Source organism: Mesoplodon mirus (assembly GCF_964341445.2).
Source record: "Mesoplodon mirus genome assembly, chromosome: 4".
Lineage (NCBI taxonomy): Eukaryota > Metazoa > Chordata > Mammalia > Artiodactyla > Ziphiidae > Mesoplodon > Mesoplodon mirus.
This window is the reverse complement of record NC_138979.1, coordinates 108066636-108089211: the sequence shown is the minus strand read 5'-3', so window position 1 is coordinate 108089211 and position 22576 is coordinate 108066636. Positions and strand designations below refer to the sequence as shown.

The 22576-nt window shown below is 40.4% G+C and overlaps 1 protein-coding gene across 5 annotated transcripts in view; it reads right to left on the bottom strand.

Annotated features, from left to right (window-relative positions):
- MEIS2 (Meis homeobox 2) overlaps window positions 1–22576 on the bottom strand; it is a 202538-nt gene that overhangs the window by 177359 nt on the left and 2603 nt on the right. For 4 of the 5 annotated variants that reach the window (XM_082618422.1, XM_082618420.1, XM_082618423.1 and 1 more), the window contains exons 3-7: window positions 21742–21883; window positions 20985–21035; window positions 19944–19994; window positions 19018–19167; window positions 9279–9393 (exon numbers count right to left, since the gene is read on the bottom strand). In XM_082618422.1, the coding sequence (XP_082474548.1) occupies window positions 9279–9393; window positions 19018–19167; window positions 19944–19994; window positions 20985–21035; window positions 21742–21883 (509 nt within the window). The remainder of the gene's footprint in view (window positions 1–9278; window positions 9394–19017; window positions 19168–19943; window positions 19995–20984; window positions 21036–21741; window positions 21884–22576) is intronic. The other variant, XM_082618424.1, reaches the window with a different exon arrangement.

The window sequence follows — 22576 nt, the reverse complement described above, 5'->3', positions numbered from 1 at the left end:
TGACTCACAGTCCGAGATTCTAGACAGAACCTCAAGCGGATGAAAAAGGGCTCAATACAGGGCTTGCTTACATCACCCAAAGTAAATTAAACCTGCTCAAAAGCAAACTATGAAAAAATTGGAAGGCATATGTAGGAAATCAACAAAAGCATGTGCAGCCTAAAAATCCAAGAATTACTTCCAGACTCTTTACCTGTATGTGAAGACCCATAGCTTCCCCCAAGGTCAATCTCATCCTAAACAAGAAGTACAAGCAAAGTGGACCCTGAGTTCATCATGGGAAACTATTTGCCGCATTAAGCAATTTCCCTTGTTACATTACATTACATTACATTACAAGACATATCCATACACTTACTTCTGTATAGATAACATTATGAAAAGAAATCCCATGTCCAAATTCTGACCATATGTATATAATTTAAGACAACATTAAAGAACAAATAAGACAAATCCCATTTTAACTATTGTCTTAAAAATACTATTTAAAATAAGAATCTAGGGGCCTCCCTGGTGGCGCAGTGGTTGAGAGTCCGCCTGCCGATGCAGGGGATGCGGGTTCGTGCCCCGGTCTGGGAGGATCCCATGTGCCGCGGAGCGGCTGGGCCCGTGAGCCATGGCCGCTGGGCCTGCGCATCTGGAGCCTGTGCTCCGCAACGGGAGAGGCCACAGCAGTGAGAGGCCCGCATACAGCAAAAAAAAAAAAAAGAAAAAAAAAAAAAAGAAGAATCTAAAATTTAAGACCCTACCTGTAACCAAAATAATTCTGAGTTTAAGCTGATAGTCCATTGCCTTATTTAAGGCAGCGTTGCACACAATAACATTTTAGTAAAAGAAAATAATTTTTATTATCTCTTAAGGATGTAATAGGATTTTTTCAAATGTATCAATATGTTAAAAAATAGAGCTGATGAGCACAAAGTTTTTTTTTTTTTTGGCGGTACGCAGGCCTCTCACTGTTGTGGCCTCTCCCGCTGCGGAGCACAGGCTCCGGACGCGCAGGCTCAGCGGCCATGGCTCCCGGGCCCAGCCACTCCGCGGCACGTGGGATCCTCCCGGACCGGGGCACGAACCCGTGTCCCCTGCATCGGCAGGCGGACTCTCAACCACTGCGCCACCAGGGAAGCCCGAGCACAAGGTTTTGATCAAATTGTTTCCACCTTAAAAAAACTGAAATCTGTGGATTTTGCTTATTGATTCAGAAGTGGACCTACTACTGCTAGACAGCTGAGTAAGTAATCATTTCTGCCTTGAAAAAGCAGGGTGACAGACCAGGAACCAAATAATTACAACACAAAATGTGAAAGATGCTAAAATAGAGGTAGAAGGTGCCACTGGGGTGCAGAGAAGAGAAGACTGGCTTATGCCCCGGGCAAATCAGGAAGGCTTCCTGGAGGAGATGACACTAGAATTAGATTTTCCTCAGTAAGAATTCCCTAGACAGAAGGAGAGGGACACACTTCCTTTAGATCTCGCTCCATTATTTCCCTTTTCAAGACCTGGATTTCCAGCAAGCCAAGGGACCTTATTGCTGTACAGAAGGGATATTAAAATGGTTTACTTTCATTTTAACGAGAAATTAGATTTCAGTGAAATCCCATAGTTGTTTTCTTGCTGATCGTTAGAAAGGGAGTGAATAGCTCACGACTACTGAGGGATAAATTTGGTAGATAAAAATGGTTTATATTATTGTCTGCTGTGACATCAAAATATTTTTAAAGGCCAAATTAAAAGCAAATGTCAAATAGGAAGATGAAGAAAAAGTTATTCTCCCACTACCCCACCACCCCCGTTCCCAAATTTAAAACAATAAGAATTTCAAGGAACTTTCTGAGGGTAGAAATAAGAAAGACAGAGAAAAGGGAGAAAAATAACATGGCGTCATTATAGACTATTCTTCCGAAGTAAAGACAAGACAATGAAGGGAAAAAATAGAACACGTGTATTACAATGTATAGCACCATAAGGCTGTGTTTGATGCTCTGGAGGGCTTCAACAAGTACTGTTCAGCCAAAAATCAATTGAAAAATCAGCATGATAACAGAGCATGAGTTGCCCTATAATAGCCTTAAGACCCCCAAGGCTATGCAAGTCCCTTTCATCTGCCACACTGCACTGACTCCAGGGGATCCTCACTTCCCCTCCCTGAGTACTGTGCCTGGCTGTATTTCTAACCCACTGCCTTACCCTCCCTTAGAAAGGGGAGCTGACAGGTCTGAGGATGTTTTAAAGTGGTTCTAAAGAATTTTTTTTCTTTCTGCTTTATTCTTTATCTTTCCTGGACATGTGCACTCAAATTCATCCTATAATATCCACAATTTCCACAATATTAAATGGTCAGACATAATCTCTGATTAACCTAGTAATGGTCTCATGTTCTGAATGCCTTAACTAACCTACATGAAACTGCCCCTTAATAAAATCAGAGTTCAGGTTTATGCAAACGTGACATGTAAGCAATTCACTGCATTGTTATAAAAATACATATAGAGTTCATTCCAAGATTTCATCTCAATATTTCTTCAGTCACTTCCTCACAATGCCTGGTTTGTTCAATTTATATTTCTACTTGGCATTTGGTGCAAACCCCCAAAGATAAGATACATCTGTCCGCTAGTCACAGATCTTGGCATTTTTACCTTAACTCAATCGTGAAATGATTGGTTGAAAATTACCTTGCTTATCAGCAGGATTTCCTCATAATAAAACATTTTATTTCCAAACTTTTGAATGTGACATGAGATGTACCAACTCAGGAGTGACATGTTAAAGCTTGAGGAGGACATATAAACACCCTGATCCGTGTAAGGGAAGGAAAAGCTAATTGGAAGTCAGCTTCCCTGTGATCATCAGCTTGTTTATGGGGAGGGAGGATGCCTCTGAATGGCACTGTAAATTCATTCCCTGATTATGGCGTTAAAACCAGAGCTCATTTCCACAAGCTCCCCGAAAGCCCCCCACCCAATCCATTTTGTTTAGTTACAAAGGGTTGTGCACTGTTTTCAGAGAATGACAGTTTCTCATGCTCTGATTTTCTCCAGTTTCAAGAAAAATTAATCAGTTGCACAAGCCAGTTGTCAGATTTCACTTCCCTCATGGCAGAAAGCACACATATTCATTGTCTGTTATAAGAATAAATTTTAGTAATTTTTCCCCATGTCAATATGAATATTAGACTGACCCAATTAATATGAAATGCTTCTATGCTGCTGGAACAGACAGTGCTACAGAAAGAGCCATTTGCACAACCTGTTCATGATTATGGGCCATAAGGACACAAAGATGGCACACACATTTGTGGACCATCTGAATTCTTACACGGAAAGGGGAGGGGGAAGGGGAAACGGCATGACGTTAGCTTGACTGTCGTGGGTCATGTTTTTTAATCCGGAGTATTGGACATGTAACACAGCAACAAGAGCTGATCATTTTGTTTAATCACCTTTTGGATCTTTGCCAGATGGTCTCTATTGAGAGTGCTGCAAACAGAAAGAGATGAACTGCATCTAACACGCCACCAGAGCTTTCCCGTAAATGTCTGAGAACAGATTCCAACAAGAATTTAGTCTCAGAGCAGAAAGGGATACATTTAAAAACTATGTGCATTAACTATACTTTTCCCCATAGAATCCTCACTTGGCATGAATAATTTACCCACTCTTATGCTAATGGGATCATGAAAGTATCCCTCTGTCTTTAGTGCAGCTATTCTCAGCTTTCAGTAATTACCCCACCCAGTGAAAATAACATGGCTTCTGCATTGAACGGCCGACTAGTACCTGACAATTAGAAAGATCATGGCTGACAGTGGACTGGTCCAGAACTGGAGAGAGAACCCTTGTAGCCCAAGGAAGAGTACAGACACAAAGTAACACTGGTCATGGCGGGGGAATGAATAGGGATGAAAACTGGAGGAAAAGGGGGAAAATTTTTTCCATTGTCAAGCTTTCCTTTCTCTGACTTGCTATCAAGGTTTTACTTAAGCAAAAATATGTTCTTCTTTACATTATTAAGTGTAAAAGATATTCATGACAAGATTCATTTTAAAGGAAAAAAAGAGACCACACCTAAGGAAAGGAACTAGAGTTATCTTTAAAGCACATCTGCATTAAGTATTTACCAGAATTTTAAAAAATCTAAATAGTGGAAAATCCTCTGCATTTTGACTTTTGGAGGGGAAAAAAAAGATTACCAAAGCAAAAAGAAAAACCAAAAAAGAAAACTCTTTCTCAACCTCTGTCCACAACTCCATGTTAGGTAGTTCACTGTGTAAAAATTATCAGGCTAAAACATCTGGGAAAGAAAGCTATGAAACAGCAGGGAACGTGGCTGGTTTATTGTTTATCTTTTGTTTATGAGGCAGTATTCAAGTTTAATTACTACTCTAAATTAAACTCTAACTGGCATCAGGAGACATCCCTTTACATGACTAAGTTAAAAAAAAATCTAGAAATCCCAACTCTGGGTTTTTCAAGTAAGTTGATACATATAAGAAGAAATTACTCAAAATTAACAGCAATTATAGAAAGCTTTAAGCATTTATGGGCACCATTTCATGCTCCTAGAGCATTTATTTATTAGAAGAGTTTAATTTTATTTCTAACGGTTGTTATTCTAAAAAGTCCTAAGAAAATCAACAGAAATTATTTGCATGTTTGCTGATGATTAAAGGATAGTATTCTCTTTTACTTTATTTGGGGAGCCAAAGGAGAATGAAAATGCAACATAAATATTCTATAATACAACAGCTTCTTCTGTGACAATGTTCGATTCTCAGTTACATTCTCAGTGAATCTTCTGATACAATTAGGAGGACAGGAAGGAAAAGAAATGTCACCGTATTTATCATAGCAGTAAGTGACCAGTTTTGGATGAACTTAGTTCTAGGAAAAATAAAAGTTAAAAGCAACTAGCAAAAGATTATGCCAGATGGCATCTGTCATATTGTATTTAGGGTTATTTTAAAGAGATTGCCGCCACTATGAAAACATTCCATTGACAGAGTTTTCCTAGACTGAATAAGAAATCCCAGTAGAACATATTCAGGACCCATATAAGTGGGTTTGAGTTTTTTTCCCCCCTCCTCCTTTAAATATAGAACTGGAATATTTTGGTGGAGAAGATACTATGTCATGCATTATATAATAACTCAACAGTGTAATCCTATCTTAGACTCTTGCTTACCTATAAACACACTAAATCTACAGTGGGTATTTTTAGATTTCAACACTATGATTTCTGAAGAGCTGTGTAATAAATAAATATCTAGCTATGGAATTCTAGTCTCATTGCCTGGGTGATAGAAAGAGACAGCAACAGAGAAGTTTGGTAGGTGGCAGAGTTGAAGGGAACTATGCTGGCTTGTACAGCCCTGTGTCCTGAAAGATGAGAGACTTATAGATGCTCGAATGCTAATGGATTTAGGTTAAACTGGGTCTGGCAACAGTATGGTTAACGTGCGTGTGGTGTGCAGTGTGAGCTCAGCAGTTACTGGGCCAACTGTCTCGGTATTTCTGGGAATCCTGCCTATTCACAGTGCAGGGATTGTTCAATTGCTGCAAAATGTACAAAATGAATTTTACAAAAATGAATTGTAAGGAAGGCCCCATTACAACAATTTTACAGCAAAGATGTCAACATCAATTTTTCTTTCATGCCTAGCTAATGATTAAAACAGCATATTCCATTTGCCTAAGACAATTTATTTCATACTGGCACATCAAAATATTGAAATACAAAGTTATCTTTACTCTACCCTTTTTATTCACTGCTGCTGAACCCACACCATTGTTCAAACCCGGAAAAAATAAAACAAACTTGGCACGAAATACTTAAAACAAAGGCTCATCAATATCCTCCAATTTGTCAACATCTCAATTACAGCACTGGAAAAAATGTAAATTTCATGTGCTCTAAACACTGAGAGGTCTATTCTCTTGCCAATTCACATGCGTAACTCCCATCAGCGTTAATGGGAGTTACACAAACCCATCAATAATAATAATACTTTGTACATATATTGTGCCTTTCATCTAAGGCTCTCGAAGTGCTCTGTGAACAAGGGGGCTGCTTCCTAGTCTTTACTCTGGCAAAACCCACAATGAAATACAAAGCAGCTTTTGACTCATCAGGTACAGAATTAGGGACCCCAAGCCTTATTATCAAGCCCAATTTTACTGATGGGAAGCCAGACACAAAGAGGGCCAGTTACTTCCCCAGAGTCCCAGTCTGCACCCTAATTTTATTCCTGAAAAACCAGATTTTTTTCTTCATTTTCATGTGACTAACAAGATAAACTCCCTTCCTTTAGTTGCTTTTAGCCAAAGAAATCAGAGTGAATTAGTCTGGTTCCTATTTATGTAGTTTACTGCTAGGCATGTGCTGTGTGGAAAAGATAGTAAGGTCAGGTTTCACATTTTATCAAGTTTGTTTCTTAGAATATTTTTAAAATTTGATTTTTCCCCCTCCTTTTGGTTTGCTGCACAAACACGGAGGAGGAAAAGATGACCTTTCACCTGTGTAACTGTAGCTCTTTCCCTATCAAGTCATAAAATAATGAGATATTTTTAAGTTCCAAAGTAAAGATGTGTATGACTCATTTTAGTAGAAATATTCCCCAAATTATAAAGCAACATAAATGCATATATTGTTTTACAGCATATGGCTATTAAAGTTTAATTTAAAATGTGTATGAAAACATTGTCTTTAGTACAATTCATCCCTATTTTTTCTGTTTATCATAATTTGTTTTGAAACTGAATCATTTTACGGTTTTCCATATGCCTGTTGTGCTAATAAATTCTGAATAAGCAAGAAAACTCTTTTCTAAACTAAAATGCTTGGTTTCCAATGAAACACTTTAATATGTTTAATACGGAGAACATAAATTTCCTTCGTAGGTTTTCCATTATACATCGACCCTAAGATTTAACCTAGGATAAGCATATGTGATTTCAGTCAATATCTCTGTTGACTTTGCCCTGAAGCAGATAATTAATCTTTCCCATAGAAAGCTACTCTGGACAATTTGGTGGGACAAAATACCTTGAAAACATATATAGAATACCCTTCAACATGTGTTTTGGAGTCACTGATGTGGTCAGCCAGGTAGGAAATTCTCCATGCCAAGAGAGTCTCCATTTTCTAGGAATCATAACTTTTTTTGTCCCTCACACTTTAATACAGTAAAATGACTGACTTCCTCGTACTCAAAACACATAAGCTACCATGTCCATTCTTTAATCCCACGGAGATATGATTAAAGGAACAAAATCCTACAGGGATCAAATCCTTCAACATGGCATCAGTGGGTGCAGCTACCCACAACACAGAGGTTTGTGCGTTATGGTTTTTACCCAATGTATTGGTCTCAGAGTTTTTCTCTTTCCCGACCAAAAACAAAAGCAAAAATAATAAGCCAGCAAAACTAACCAAAATGATAAAACTCTATGCCTTGGCCGTGGCCGCAGCTGTCCTGTGCTCCAAACCTCAGGGTCCTCCTTCTCTGCCTTCCCTTCTTTCTGGTCCTCTCCTGCTACCTTGCCGGCCATAACTCAACCAAGCCAACTGAACCAGTCAGTTTTAAATTTCAGTTGGGACCTTGGTGACCTGTTAATGAATCTACAGAGAGGAGAAAAACTCACAGTGTCGAGTTATGCCTGGTGTTGCTAGCTGACTTTGAGTCAGAAATGCTTGAAGCGTTAACGTAATTGCAAGAATGTGAAAAATGAAGCGCCAGGCTCCTGAGCAAAGTGAAAGGTCAAAGCGAGCCTCACACACAACAGTCTTTGGAAGATAGCCTCATTAGACCATTAAGTCTGCTTCTCCTTTCCCCCTCTCTCGTACCATGTTTAGGGTAATTTGCTTTTATTAATAAATACATTCCCTCCTTTGTGGCACAGTAATTTGGGGTGGAGGGGAAGGGCGGAGTCTTAGAAAGCTTTTCAGATTTAACCACACCAAGTCCTTCTCCATGACGTGGAAACACAGGGAAGCCACAGCGTTGCAGATCTACTGAATGTATATACATTTCATCTTCAAAATGCCTTATAGTTTAGTTTTCTTACATACAATCTAAGTGGTCTAATAAAAACAGTATAGAAAGCCTAAACAGATAGAGTTCACAAGTCCTTCCACAATTTACCATCTGATAGTATTCATTTCTGTGTTAGTTGCAACTTGCTTAAACCTAGATTCTAAGTTGGACCCATTCATAAGTTAATGGCATCCTAGAAGGGCCACTTTTCTAGACTCTTCTAGAATACTAAGAATCCAAAATCCATGGCCAGGAACTTGGAGGAGTAAAGGCACTCGCCCTACATCAACCACCCTTTTCTAAATGGCATATATGACTACAGCTCAAGCTGTTAAACTGTCCTCCACTTGGAAGACTGTCTAATGCTTAAATACTGTGGCCATAAACACAGTCATAATAGAGATGAAATAGACCTAGGAGATCAGACACCATCTAATGTAAAATATTAAAAAGTAAAATCTATCCACTTTCCTGGCCCACATTCAATAATGCATCTTCTTTTAAATTATTATTTTAGCCACAGAAGAGTCATCCCTACCAATATATAATTGCTCTCTGTGTGATAGGTGAGTCTTAAATGGTAAAATTTATTCTAAATTACTCTAGGCTTCCTTGTCACCTGTAGTTGACATCCCCCTTGCCTTCAGATTATTCTAATTTTTAGGATTTGTGACAAAAGTCACCACATCAGCTGAATGGAAATGGGGACAAATAATCTAAGAATTTCAAAATCCACCTTCCCAAAATACGATTCCATAATAAAATTCACACAGTACTTTGGAGCTAATAAGAACAGATTTTTGCATCATGTGTGCTTTAGAGGCAACATTGCCTGATTACAGAAAACCCTTATAGTTGATGTTACGAATAAAATATCCCATTTATAGTATAATTCAAACTACTGCATCATAGCAGCAAAGTAGATCTGTCATTCTATTTACTTACACACAGGAGTAAAGTGCAGATAACCAAATTTGTAAAAGAATTGGCAGAACTAATCGATTGTTCTTGTAATGCCTGCTTAAAGATTAGACATCTCACTTTGGCCTTTTTTTTGTTTGGTTGTTTTTTGTAAGTAATGTAAGTTAAGGAAAGGAAATACTCTCTCCCTAAATAGCAGCTGATTACACTCCCTAACCCGCCACTCTCCTGTTTACAGGGAGGCAGATGTACCAATATCATAAAATATTGAAGTTATTTTAGTCATGCCCACTTTGCACAGGGAGAATGCTTGACCTTTTACCTTGCTCACTGCTGTTGTCTCCACTCTGGGATGCATGGCCCCCACTGGAGGGCCCTGGAGTGCCTGCTGAGTGGGTGGAAGTTGCATCATCGTGGTCTCGCCAAGATGCAGGATTCTGATGTCAGGAGGCCAAGGAATTTTTCCACAGTTACCATTTCAGCCATAAATGAGGAATCAAGAGGAAAGGTGCAGAGAGAGACAAAAAATACGTACATATTAGTATTTGGGGAATTAGGCACATATAGATGCCATGTTACAGTATGTTGTCTTTTCAGCAATAGGTACCAAAAGAAAGAAAAGATGCTCTAAAATCATGATGAAGTGATGGGTACATCAGTGTACACATTTGCTAAAACCAACTGAAATAGATGCTTATAAAACAGATGCATTTTATTATATACAAATTATACCTCAATAAAGTGAATTTTTAAAGTTAGGGAAAAAAAGGCCTCCTTAAAAATCTAAAAGCCTGCTATCTTAATTAGGGCACACTCTTCCAAGAAATAGGTCCCAGTGCTCTTGGATACCAAATACTTCAGAACATTAACATCTACAAAACTCTATGACTCCCTTATAAAATTCACAGACTGTAGAATGTATGGGACAGACCTTCACATCAAATACACTGCCCTACTAACTCTCAAAATTATCGTCAACTTATTATACAACCAACAGAGACAATAATATTTAATCACTGCATCAATACCTTCTGCTTTAATTTGCACAAACAACAATCAGAAAACGAAACAACTATGAACTGTAACCCATCTAATAAGATGGATAAGACTTCCTTTTGAGCTGCATGGAAGGTTTAAAGTCACAGAGCAGTGCTTTTCCCTGGAAGAACTGCTTGTTTTAAAGGACACATAAGGTAAGCCGAGAGTTATAGCTCACGCTACTTTGCTGAGTGTATTCTTCTCCTGTTCCTCCTCCCCTTTCCTGATCATTCCCAATACCCTGCTGTTGCTTAAAGGAAAACAGGAATTCTAATGTACAGGAAGGACTTTATCAGCACCACATGAAGGCAGGCAAGAGATGGAATTTCCTCTGGCAGAAATGGAGAGTAGGAACAGCACATGAAACAGACCAGCCTTAAGGACAGAGCTGTACACTTGTCACCTGTATGCAATGACTTTAACTAAGCACACAGAGCTACTAGCAAGCAAATTTGTTCCGGGGTGTGGGGCAATGGTTTGGGGGCAAAATAGTCTAAAAAGCCCCAGCAATCTCTCAAAGTACACTACTTCTTCTTACAAGAATTGGTGACTAAGGACTCAGACTCACATGCCTGTAGGCAACATGTTAACATCTTGACCATCTGAAAACAACCTTGCCGTGTTGTCATTATATATAGTTTATCCAGAAAAAAATCAGTCTGTCATTTTTCTCAACCTCAACCCTATAATGTACAAATAGAACATAAAACTTCACCAAAATAAAATCAAGAAACCAAGGTGAGACAAAATAGGGAGCGAGTCTCATTTGGAAGAAGAACAACAAAAAACATGTTTGCCTCTACAGATCTGCTACAAACCACTGTAAATTAATACTTAGCATTTTTGATAGATGGTGATATGACCCAAAGCTCTAGAGACTAATGATACCTCTATCAAATAATGCTGCTGACACTGCTATCATGCAAGCCACGGATTCAGAGGGAAAGCCTTAAGCAGAAATTTTGTGACTGTGAATATGGCACAGGTATAGATCTCTAAAGTAAAGATACGTTTTCGAAAGTAGATTAGGGAACAAAGTCGAGCAGAATAAAATGAAAACCAAGGTTCTCTGCTGCCTGTATGAAGACAAAGTAGTGCCTGTGATGTCTCTTTTTATCTAAATTAGAAAGCCCTCCAATAGTTTCAAGCTAAAAGCAAACAGAATACAGGGACTCTTCAAGATTTGCAACCTCTTCACGTCAGCTGTTTGCCGACGGTAATCAGATAAAGAGCTAGAAGAAAAGAAAGAAAAAGAAAGAAAGAAAGAAGGAAAGAAAGAAAGGAAGGAAGGAAGGAAGGAAGAAACAAACAAAGAATAGCATGGTGTGAGTTTAGTCCTGCAACAACACTGGCTAGAGCCTTCTTTTAGAAAATGCAATTTCTGCAACACAGTCACCTAAGCTAAACTTTTCAGTGTACACAGCAAGTGATGTAAATTTATGCACCGCAGGCTTTTTATTAAGCTGGCTGCTATAAAAGCTCCTTACCCCTCGTGAAAATTACAATAATTAACCACTAACACCTCAACTATGTTTTAAGGCAAATGTCATCTAATAGCTATTATATAATCGTTCAAATGAAGGTCCAGCGAGTTTTCCTGTTTGGGTGCTAGAATGATTTTAAGGGATCACTCAGAAGGACTTCCTGCAATGAAGAGCACTGGTCTGTCCCCATCAGTCGAACCTGTACTGAGTTTTAAAGTCAGGCCTCACTAGTTTATAATTCAGTTGATTTCCTTCCCTGGTTTTCTGGAGGAGGTGGTCTCTAAACCAAAGGGATGAAAAATAGGCCACGTAAGCAAATATTACTTTTAGAGCAGCCGGTTCCTCCAAACGAGTTGGGTCTTGGGTTTTCAGCCCAGTCCTGAAATTTGCTCAAGTTCACTATCTAACCCACCATGCCCCCGTCTCTTCCGCCTTATCTCCCTCACATCCTCAAAGATGCTGTCCTACAAAAGTGTCACAAGATGTTTATTTCCATAGAGTGTCTCAAGGTTTATGATCTAGATTGAGAGACTGACACAAGCTAGTACCAGGATATTCATCTAACTATAAAGTAGGAAAAACAGCTGAACGCCTCTGAGGTTTCAAGGTTGAAGAATTACCCCAAAGTTTTCTGTATTCAGCTACACCCTGGTGACTTGATCAAAGACACATATTGATAATTTGGCCAATAAAAAACAGCTATCTCCTCCCTAAAAAAACTTCAGAAGCAACATGGATAGATACAATATAGTCCTTTACCCATAACACTGGTTTGTTCTCAGACTGAAATATTTGTTTGTATCACAACTCCTTTCTTCTTCTTCTTTTCCCTCCCTAGACAGTTTCCAAGTTTACATCTTTCAAGAATAACTGCCTGGCTTTCTGCCAAATTATATGCAGAAGTTTAGTGAATCTTGAAACCAAAGTGGCATATGAAAGCATGTAAAACACATGACGTACGTAGAAAAATAAAGAGAAATGCTTTCTGTGGGCACGTGTGTGGGTGAGTAGTCAGGTAGATGCATTCCACAATATATGTCCTGTTCTTCAGCCAAAAGTATCATGCAGACATCCGAGGGCAAGAAGGAAACATGCTTCTATTCCCAGAGGCTTTAATCATTAGGAGTCAAATATGGTACTCTTCTTGCTCTTACGTAATTGCGTTAAAGAGCGGTGTTAGCAGGAGGAAAGCAGTGAATACTGAGTGGAGCACAATAGAAGAAGATGGAAAATAGATACAAGAAGCTAGGTCTCCAGGGGCGGTATTTTCTATTTGCTGGGTTACAGACTCACAGCTGATAATGCAAGTTGTAATTAATATAAAAGCAGGAGACAAGATGGGGAGAGCTTGTAGTAGCGGGGCCACAGGAGATCACTCTGCTGCTCTCCTCTGTTTCTCATTTACACACAGCTTTCCCTAGAAAACACAATTCTGCCAGTGTTTTTTCCCTTGAAAGTTAAAAAACAATTGATTTAGCACCATCATTGAATTTTGCTAAATCTAGGAAAGAGCATAGAGAGGACAGGCGTCTCTGGGCATAGAAAGCAAATCCTCCACGTGCCTCTTTTGTTGAGGTTGCAGATATGGTGGAAATTATAATGTTTTACACCATTATGGCATTTCGCGGGGGGGTGCTGCCTATAGGACAAGACTTAACAAGTCCCATTGAATTGGCGGGATCATTGAAATGATTCCACACAGCTCATGGTTCTTCCATTACAAAAAGACAATGGAGTAAAATGTGTAAGCATTTCTAAACAAATACAAAACCGAATGGGAAAGTAAAATGTATTAAGCTTCTAGGAGTAAAAAAAGAAGCTATACTACACACAAGTTTACCTAAAATAATCCGAAACTCATCTTAGACCCCAAATGAAAAGGTGATGCCATGGATGTGGTATAGGAGAAAGAGCCTTAAATTGGAGTTAAGACTCAAGGGTGCCACCTCCAACTGTCATGTGACCTCAGGTGATGAACTTCATTTCCCTGGGACTTGTTTCCTTTCTCTCTTTAAAATTAAGAAGTCAGACAAAATAATCCCTAAGGTCACTTCCACTTCTTATTTCTATTATTAAAAAATACTTAAAGCATTTGATTTTCTAGAACTACACAACTAAAACACGATATATGACACCAAGCCAAAAAAAAACCCATGAACTTGGAAAATACTGTAAAGTAATTCAGAATATGTACTTGTAGTTAGAAAGTAAGAATAAAAATATATAAACATATTTTAATCAGCAAACGGACCATGCAAAACTAGTTTGACTCGAGATGTTCACACAATAAAGGCAAGCTATGCTTGTATCAGTACACATAATTCATGTAACTTACAGATTTCCTATTGCCTTAAGATGTTTTAACTCCTAATTAACATTGTGCAAAAATTATTTTTAAAAAGAAGAGAAAGACTCCTATCATGAGGTAGTCAAGCCTACAAAAGTTAAAAACGTTAATTGTACAGTTTGAAAAAAATGGTGGAATTTCAACTTTGTTATTCTAAAGTTGACATAAGAACTCAGGAGAACTGTGTGTGCTTTCAGAACACGGACTCACTCTTTAAAAATGTAAATAGAGCCAGGGTCTTTCCCTCATCTCCCGGCTTCCACCCTCTATTAGGCTTTGGGAATTAATATGTGGGCAACTCTCACAGAAGTGGCAGGTACTCTTTGCAAATGATTCCTCCTCCATCTAAGGGAGCAACTTTTAGAGAAGACAGAAATCTATTGTTGGTGTGTTATCATGTTATAAAATGTCTCCTATAATTTTGAATTGTGTTGGGATACTGTATAGGACGTTTAGCCTGAAAAAAAAAGGGAAAATGAATTTTTAATATATCAAAGTTTTAATCTGATAGTGAATGTCTGTGGTTGTCAACTGCACCTTTGTTTAATTTCATCTCATCAGTTTCTCTGAAAGCAGACGCCAACTGCACAACCTACATGATTTCAATAACAAAATTATTCTCGATGGGAAATTGACAGAAAAGCCATCAACCACCAGAAACTACACAACAGCAAAAGAAAGCCCATGCCCCCAGCCAGGTGTCCTTGAGTTGGTAGACGGAACTCAGAGGTAGAACTTTCCCGGAACAGATCCCCCGAGACCTTGGATAACACACCGTGAGGTCTGATCTTACACTAGAATGTAAGAAACTATCTGATAAAATAAATCATTCATATTATTAATGTTAGTCAAATCCCAAATATTACCCCTTGATATTCTATAGACCAATCACTTAAACCTATCTCTCTCTTCACTGCCCACTCCCGGCTGATTTTTCAGACACTTGCCTGAATTTTGTCAGAAGCAAGGTTCCAGGGATTCTTCCCTTTGACTTAACCCATTTTTAAAAACTGTACAGACAAATAAATTTGACATATTCAGAGATGCAAAAGAAAACAAGAGAATATTTTCATTTAAAATACAGCTTTCAACGTAGAAATTAAAATAATTTTTCTTTTAGTAGTCAGGTTATCAGAGCCACTCAATTTTCAGGCACCTGCCATTAACTGTTAGTAGATACAATTGTATTTTCTTCCCTATACTTAATTCATCCAAAAATAAATAAATAAAATGTAGTTCCTTATGCACATTAATTAGGAATAACAATATTACTGTATGCACTTCAGGTGAATGGAGCTTAGGTCAGAGCATATATTTGAAAAACAAATATAGTTCATTTATCTAAACATGATCTAAAGATATGTAATATCTTTATACGTATAAAGATATTACAGTGCAGACAAATAAAATACATCATTTGTCTGCACTAGAGCTGAAGACCCGATCTGAAATTACGTAAAGTAGAAAATGTGGATATCACCTATTATTCAGAAATAGTACAGACTAGGAAAAGCATGATCATGCCACAACAGTTTTCAAGTTGAAACTTTTTTTCAAGAATTGGTTACTTGACATGTTTATTTTAAACATAATAAATTTGAACGTCTGGGAAACTTAACATGAACTGCAGCTGGAAAATAGAGTTCTACCTCCTTTCACCACCATATTTTTTCTCCCTAATATCCCAAAGAATACTGTAATAGCTGTTTCCTACCTATAAAAATTACTCTTATTTTATAGTAAGAGTATAAAAGACTTTATAATATTAAAAATGTTAGCAAGCATTCACTATGAATCTACTAAACATGACAAAATAGTAGCCAATGTTGCAAATTTTATTTTCTATTTAATTCCAAACTTCCTTTTATCAGTATGCCCATCATGTAAGTGTCAATAAGAAATGAACAAATTCAGTATCTTCACTGAATTTAACGTATGGAAGGTAAGACATTAGCGCTGTCTTCTTTTAATGCATCTATGTTACATCAGATTATTTATATAAAATTATGGAATGTGAAATCAGCATGACAACAGCCTCATTTACTAAGCAATAGTATGTAAAACTCATTCTTAAAAGTCAGCCAAAAATACTTGCTTTCAAGATATTTATATCAATTACTTTTACATATTTCTATTTTTAAAAATTTTAATAAAAAAATCAAAAGCTCTCTTGGTTCCTAATATTTTGCTCCTGATGCTTCTCTCTCTGCTTTCCACTACGCAGAATCACACACTTGTTCTTTCTTTTCTCTCTTTCACTCTCTCTCTCCCTGCCCGCTCCTTCCTTAAACACACACACACACACACACACACACACACACACAAAGTAGCTTGATACCACTTAATAAGGATAGAGGTGTATGTGTTTTGGGGGTGTCAAACAGCTGTCACAAACTGTCACCTCCAGAAGAGAAACCTTGGCACACAACAAATTAAACTACACTTCTTTTTTAGCTGTCATTATTCATAGCCAATAAATTGAAATGCTCTCAGCATTTCATGTGCAAATAAAACCACGAGGAAGCCAGTAGATCAGAATAGTGGGCCAACAGATAAAACAGAGAAAACAACACGCTGTCTTGGTCCTTCTGAAGTGGCTCATCATCACCCCTGCACTAGCGTGCACCAAATGAGATCCAGCCTGGGGCAATGTATTAAATATGCATATCAAAGCAAATGAAAAAGTAAACCTGGAGATTCAAATTGGATATACATTTACATGCTGAAAATGTCCCGCTCTACCACTTTTCAGGTAGTGGGTCTGAGGTATTTTCACTTTTTTTGTGGCTGGGGGGTTGAGGAGGAGGGCAAGCTTGCAGAAGACGCTGAAGCATAAGAGGATTCACTTTGTAGGGGGAGGCATGGGAATGAATACACTCCATATACCTATGGTACAGAAATATCAAAAATGGTAAAAACTCTCCAAGATTTCCTCTCACCTCCTGCATACAATTCAAGTCCATGGCAAACTTCGCCATTTCCCACTCAGTTTGCTGGTGGAACAAATTATTGCTTCCTTTCAAAACAAATAGCAGGGGGCTAAAGTAAAAATGTTATAGTTCAGACTCTAGGAAATAAAAGGTTTTAAATTATGATGCCCAATGAGGTGGCAAGACCTCATGGGTTCAAAATAAATCAGTTGTCATATTTACTTGACTGCGGGCTTCAAAGAGAAGCAACAAATGTTCCAGTTGATTCTTTTATTCAAAGATGATGATTGTTACATTATTAAAGCACTCTCTTCCTAGGTACAACTTCTTGCTTGAGTGTAATTTAATATTACAATAGTTCCATAAATTGGCATTGTCTATCAGCCAATACTATAAACAGCCTAGTTTACCTTATCTCTTCTATGTAAACATCAGCATGCTCTAGTCCCATACATCCACTTGAAAAAACAATTGCCAAGAAACTGTTTTAGAAAACCAAGTAGTCAAGACCCCTAGAAATGGCACAAGAAAAGCTTTTGGCTGCAGACAACTGTGAACTTCTCATCCTACAAAACCATGTAACTAGATTTCGTCCCATTCCCCCCAACAGTGCAAAATGCATATGAATATAGAAACAGGAAGCAATGAAAATAAACAAGTAAATGACAACAACAACAAACACTTTGAACAGAGTGTCATGCCTTGCAGACCACAACCACACATCATATAGCCACATATCAGCAAATAAACTTTCCATAGCTGCTTGCTGTACCCGTTTGATTTCAGAGAACACACTCAATATACAAAAGAGCTCCCCAACGTTTCCTCCGTCATGACGGGAAAAGACAAGAGGAAAGGTAGGCATGGGAGCTTTCAACGTCACAGTATTTATTCTGTCTCAGAACTGGACTTCAGGACTGAGGTTTTCTTTTCTTCTTTCTTTCTTTTCTCCTTTCTTTCTTTCTAACTTTTGTCCTTAGGCTGTATGGTTTTCCATACAGCACAAAGGCTAATAATTAAAATCTGTGACTGTACATTTTCAAAACCTTTGGAGAAGGCGGGGGAGAAACTTATTCTCAAGGCATCTCAACTCTTTTCACTTAACACCCAGGACTGGGGGGTGATGGTGGTGATACAAACTGCCTTCAAGCCTCGATGCCCATTTAACTCCACGGAGTGTTAAATTAATATTTCAGGCACCAAGTTAGTAGACTATAGCCTATATCATTTAGGTTGTGAGTTCAATCGACTATAATCTATACACACCGTCTCCCCCACCCCCAGGCTTGGGTTCCTATAAATAAACTGCTGTTCACACCCACTCTTTAACCTCGCCACTCCTGCCTTTCCTACCAGCTGCAATCTTTCTTCTCTTTGCTTCTTTTTCAAATTTTCAGTCTCACTACATATGCTTTTTTTTTTTTGCATCAGACTCACTAGATCAGTTCCAAAATAGGATTAAAAACAGAGAGAATAGAAAGAAATCTCCGTTCCTGGCCTGACACATACAGTCCCTCCTTACTCTACTCTCCGTCCTCATTCACCAACTGTTTGTGTTAAAATTCAACCACTAACCTATGGTTACTCAATCACAATTCCCTTCAGCTTTCTATAATACATTGTTAATATTTGTTTCATCAAGGTTACTGCCTTTTATTATGAAGATGCCTCACACACTTGGCAATAAGTCCATATACTGACAGTAAGTTTCTATACGGCAAAAGCTCAGAAAACTATAATAGGTTCACTCCTTTTATTTCGAATGCAATGCAAGATTGCCAGTAGTTCTCAGAATTGTCATCTCTGCAAGAGACTGAGAAATCAGCCCCTCGCTCCCCAATTCTCTTTTCCTTCAGTCCTCTCTCTCCCCCATCCTGTCCAGCTAGCTTTCTTGCCTCTTTCTCCCTGCTGCAATGATTACAGAGTTGAGAAAGCAGAAAAGGCAGTGGTCACCATATCAAACAGACGATTTGCTAACACTCAAGTCACCAAATCCAGGAAACTTTACACATTAAGAGCACAAATCACTCTATCGACTCCCTGGTTTCTTTGGTTCTCAACATAAATAAGGAGGGGGTCCAAGAAAGGGGAAATGGAGATGAAAGGTATGGCAGAAGTAGTGAGAAAGGGAGAAAAAGACCCCCAGAGAGACCAGATTATTTAAAAAGAAAACTCAGTCAGTGGAGCTAGAGGTTACAACAAATTTTTCAAAAATGCTTTGCCCAGTGGTCTTAAAAGAATGCCAAAGGCTCACAGACTTACATGGTCAGCGAGATTTGTGGAGGAGCCTGAAAGTTCTTCGTGATCTGACTTGGAGCTGCCATCTCTTTCATCAATGACGAGGTCTATAGGCATTTTCCCCTTCAAACAGCTAATGTACCGGTGGCAGAAGTTATCACACAGTTCGTGGACCTAGAAGGAGGGTCAAGGTGGAGGGTTCAGCTTGTATTGTTTTTGTTGTTTTCATGGGTTTGTTTCATTTTTAAAGGGAAAAAATATCAGGTTGCAAGGTTACCTTTGGAAAGAGCAACAGTGCTATGTCTTCCAAACTAACTCTAATTAATGGGTGTAATAGTTGAAGGCGAGGAAACAATAGAGCAATTGTTGTAGCAGATATTATTCTCCAGAGACTTCCCTGAGCAACAAGTTACAATGAAGGGAGCAGAAACAGGACTGGAAATAACTGGGTTCAGACTGGGAAAATCCGATTTGATGATAAAATCAAAACATTAGAATGCTGGAACTGGGAACAACATTAGCATTTGCGATTCAATAAGCTAGGAATTTTGTATGTTTCCAGGGGAAAGTGATTGAGCTGCAGAGCAATGTAAAGACAACCCAGCGAGGATGATTCCCTCTGCCAGCACCTAATGCACGCTCTGAGCCTAATAGAGACGCAAGCAGGCTGAATGTCCAGTAACACAAATGGTTTGCTGCATTTCAAAATAATCCTGAACGCCTGGGGAAAAGGGAGGAGGCGGCTACTTTAAAAGACAGGGCTGTCCTAATTCACCCATCCTCTGAGGCCCTGGGTCGAGGAGCAATGTGAAGGAAGCACATGGTAACAAGTTGCTCAGAATCTCTCCAGGTACTCAATCCCTCAGACTGGAGGTTTCTTAAAAACATCCCAACCCAACCAGGAGAGGGAAGTGACCAAATCAAAGTGGGGAGTGTCATTTCCTGCTTACCTTTTCTAACTCCAAAAGATGAAACCTTAGTACTTGTATTGCTTGTATCATCTGGAAGAAAAGTTTAGAGTGCGGAGTTAAGGCTCTGTGACGCCTGTGACTCGGAGGTTTCTAGTGGGGGATGGTGAGGGAATGGGGCTGGGAGAAGACACAGGCAAGTGGCCAGGCAAAGCCCACACATCAAGAAATCGTCAGAAAAACCAAGTGATTACTGATCATCTCTGCCTCATTGGCTACGGGGTAGGAATCTGACTCAACCTATGCCGAAGCATTTAATATCTTTACCCCTCACGTTTACTGAGCTATTTACAAGCACTGCTTTTCTAGGGATAGGCCTTCTTTCTCCGCCTCAGTCCTCTTTAACGTCGCCTCTCTCGACCTCAGGCCAAAATAAAAAAAAATAAAAAAAAGAAGAAGAAGAAAGAAAGGAAGGAAGGAAGAAAAAAGTCGCTTCTTTGGAGAGAGAAAGCTTTTTAGAACAGCACACCCTGCGAAATCCTTCCTTACTAAAGAAGGAAATACTCAAGAAGAATAGTGAGGCAGGGCCTTTGAAAGCGGATTTAAGTACTTTTAATATTGAAATCGTGCAAATTAGCAAAAGAATCGCACCTAAAAGTGGCCTGCGCTGGCCTGCCCCTCACCCCCCCGCCCACCTCCGCGGCCCGCCCTCCGCCGCGCCGGCGGTGACTTCCTTCGGGTTAGCTGCCCGGGGCTCGGCCGCCTGCCCCGGCAAACAGAGGAAATCACTCACTTCTCGCCGCCTCACTCCCGGGGCCGAGACCTGGGGCGCATCCCCTGCTCTCGCTCTCGGCGCCGCGTCCCCGCTCGCTGCCTCCCTGGGCTCTGCTCGCCCTGACGTCCAACCCACCCCTCACTCCCAGCTCCCCGGCAGGGGCTCTAAGCTCTTCCCTTCCTCCCCGTAGCTCTGGAGCTTCAAAAGAGGGCTCTGCTCGAACTCTCCGGAGCTCCGGGGAAAAGCGTGTGCTTCTGGGCAAGGAAAGGGGCCCAGGCTGGGGAAAGGCAAGAAACAGTGAGCCTTACCAAATTGTCCAGCTCTGGATTTGAGGAAAAAAGTGGCTTTTCGGCGCGAACCTATAGGAAGCAGGGAAAAGTCAGCATGAATTACCACTCCATTTAAAAGAAGAGAAACCCTGTCACCGACTAAACCGTGGTGTATGAGTGGGGATGGTGGAGGGGCAGTGGCGGAGACGAGGAGAGGGGCTTTGGTAAAATACATGAAACAAACTAGTGCCTCCAGTCAATGGGGTCGGTTGGAAAAGAATCAGGGCCTCCTAGTTCTGGCCCCATTTAGGGGTACCTGGAACCTCTGAGCTGTAGCCGAGAACTCAGGGCCGTTCTCTGGGTCCAAGTCCCCCCTTATCCTGCCATCCGCGGGGCTATGGTTCGCAGCCTCCCTCACCTCCGCGCCGGCGCCGACAGCCCCGAAAGGCGCCCAGCTTCCTTCCCTCCCGGGCACTCTCGGGGCCCTCAAAGCCCCTATCCCCAATTCTTGTTCAAGTAGCTGCAGGCGGGGGAAAAGGCCAAGCCCCAGATTAGGAGCAGGTCAACTTTAATTCGAGGGTCGAGCCCCTGTATTCCTGGCTGGGGGGAAAAACAAACACCCATATTTATCTCTTCTTCCAATTTGCCTCCAGGCTCAAGGATGGGGAGCGAGGACTGGGGCCGGAGGAACAGATCGGGTGTCCCTGCCTCTTCCTTCTCTTTCAAGTAAAGCTCTGAGGAAAGGGGAGGGGGAGTGAGGGGCTGCAGGAGGGTGAGTGGGTCAGGAAGATTGGACCTGCTTGGCGAAGACCGCGATGTCCTCGTTGAAGGAGTCGGAGGAACAGACGTCTCCGCCAGCCACTCCGGGTTCCCGGGGAGTGCAGGTCGCCAGCTCGCACTTCTCAAAGACCAGAGCTAACAGAGGAAACAACGGGTGCCTAACGGGCAGCGCCACGCAGAGACACACACACGGAGACGGGGTGCAGAGGGGAAGGAGCAAGAACTGTAATCAACAAGTTTGGAGGGTTCGGATTCCTTCCTTTCTACCACAGGCACGCATCATACTTTACAACCCTTCCTCAGCCAGCCGAGCCTGGGCCAGAAACAGAAAGGAAAAACGGCCTGGCCCTTTCCCTCAGCTCAGGACTCCCTCAGATCTGGTCGGAGAAGCCCCTGGCCAGTTAGCCCGCCAAGTAAAAAGAGCCTCGGTTCGAACGTAATGAAACAGCCAATAGGCTCAGGCAGTCCGGAGCCCGGTGTTGATCCAGACCCACTCCCCGCACGACAGAGGCCGCCCAACCAAACCCTGAGACCCAGCCCTGACCTCCCAAGAGAGGAACACTCCGTGAAATCCAAAATTGCTTTAACTCCGCATTTTAATGGGCATTTCAGAGGAGGCCCAAGGCTCACCTACACACACCCCCGAAGTGATATTTTCCTCAGTCTAACCTCTCCACCCCCTTGCCTTATAAACTTGTTTGCTCCACTTCTAGTAAAGCCCGGGTGAGGGGACCAAAATAATAGGAATGGTACACGCCGAGAGCTTCCTTTCAAAGACCACATTTCTCCAGCTGGCGAAAATAAATAAATCGAGTGTTAAAACTTGGAAGTGTGCGTGTGCGCCTGTCCTT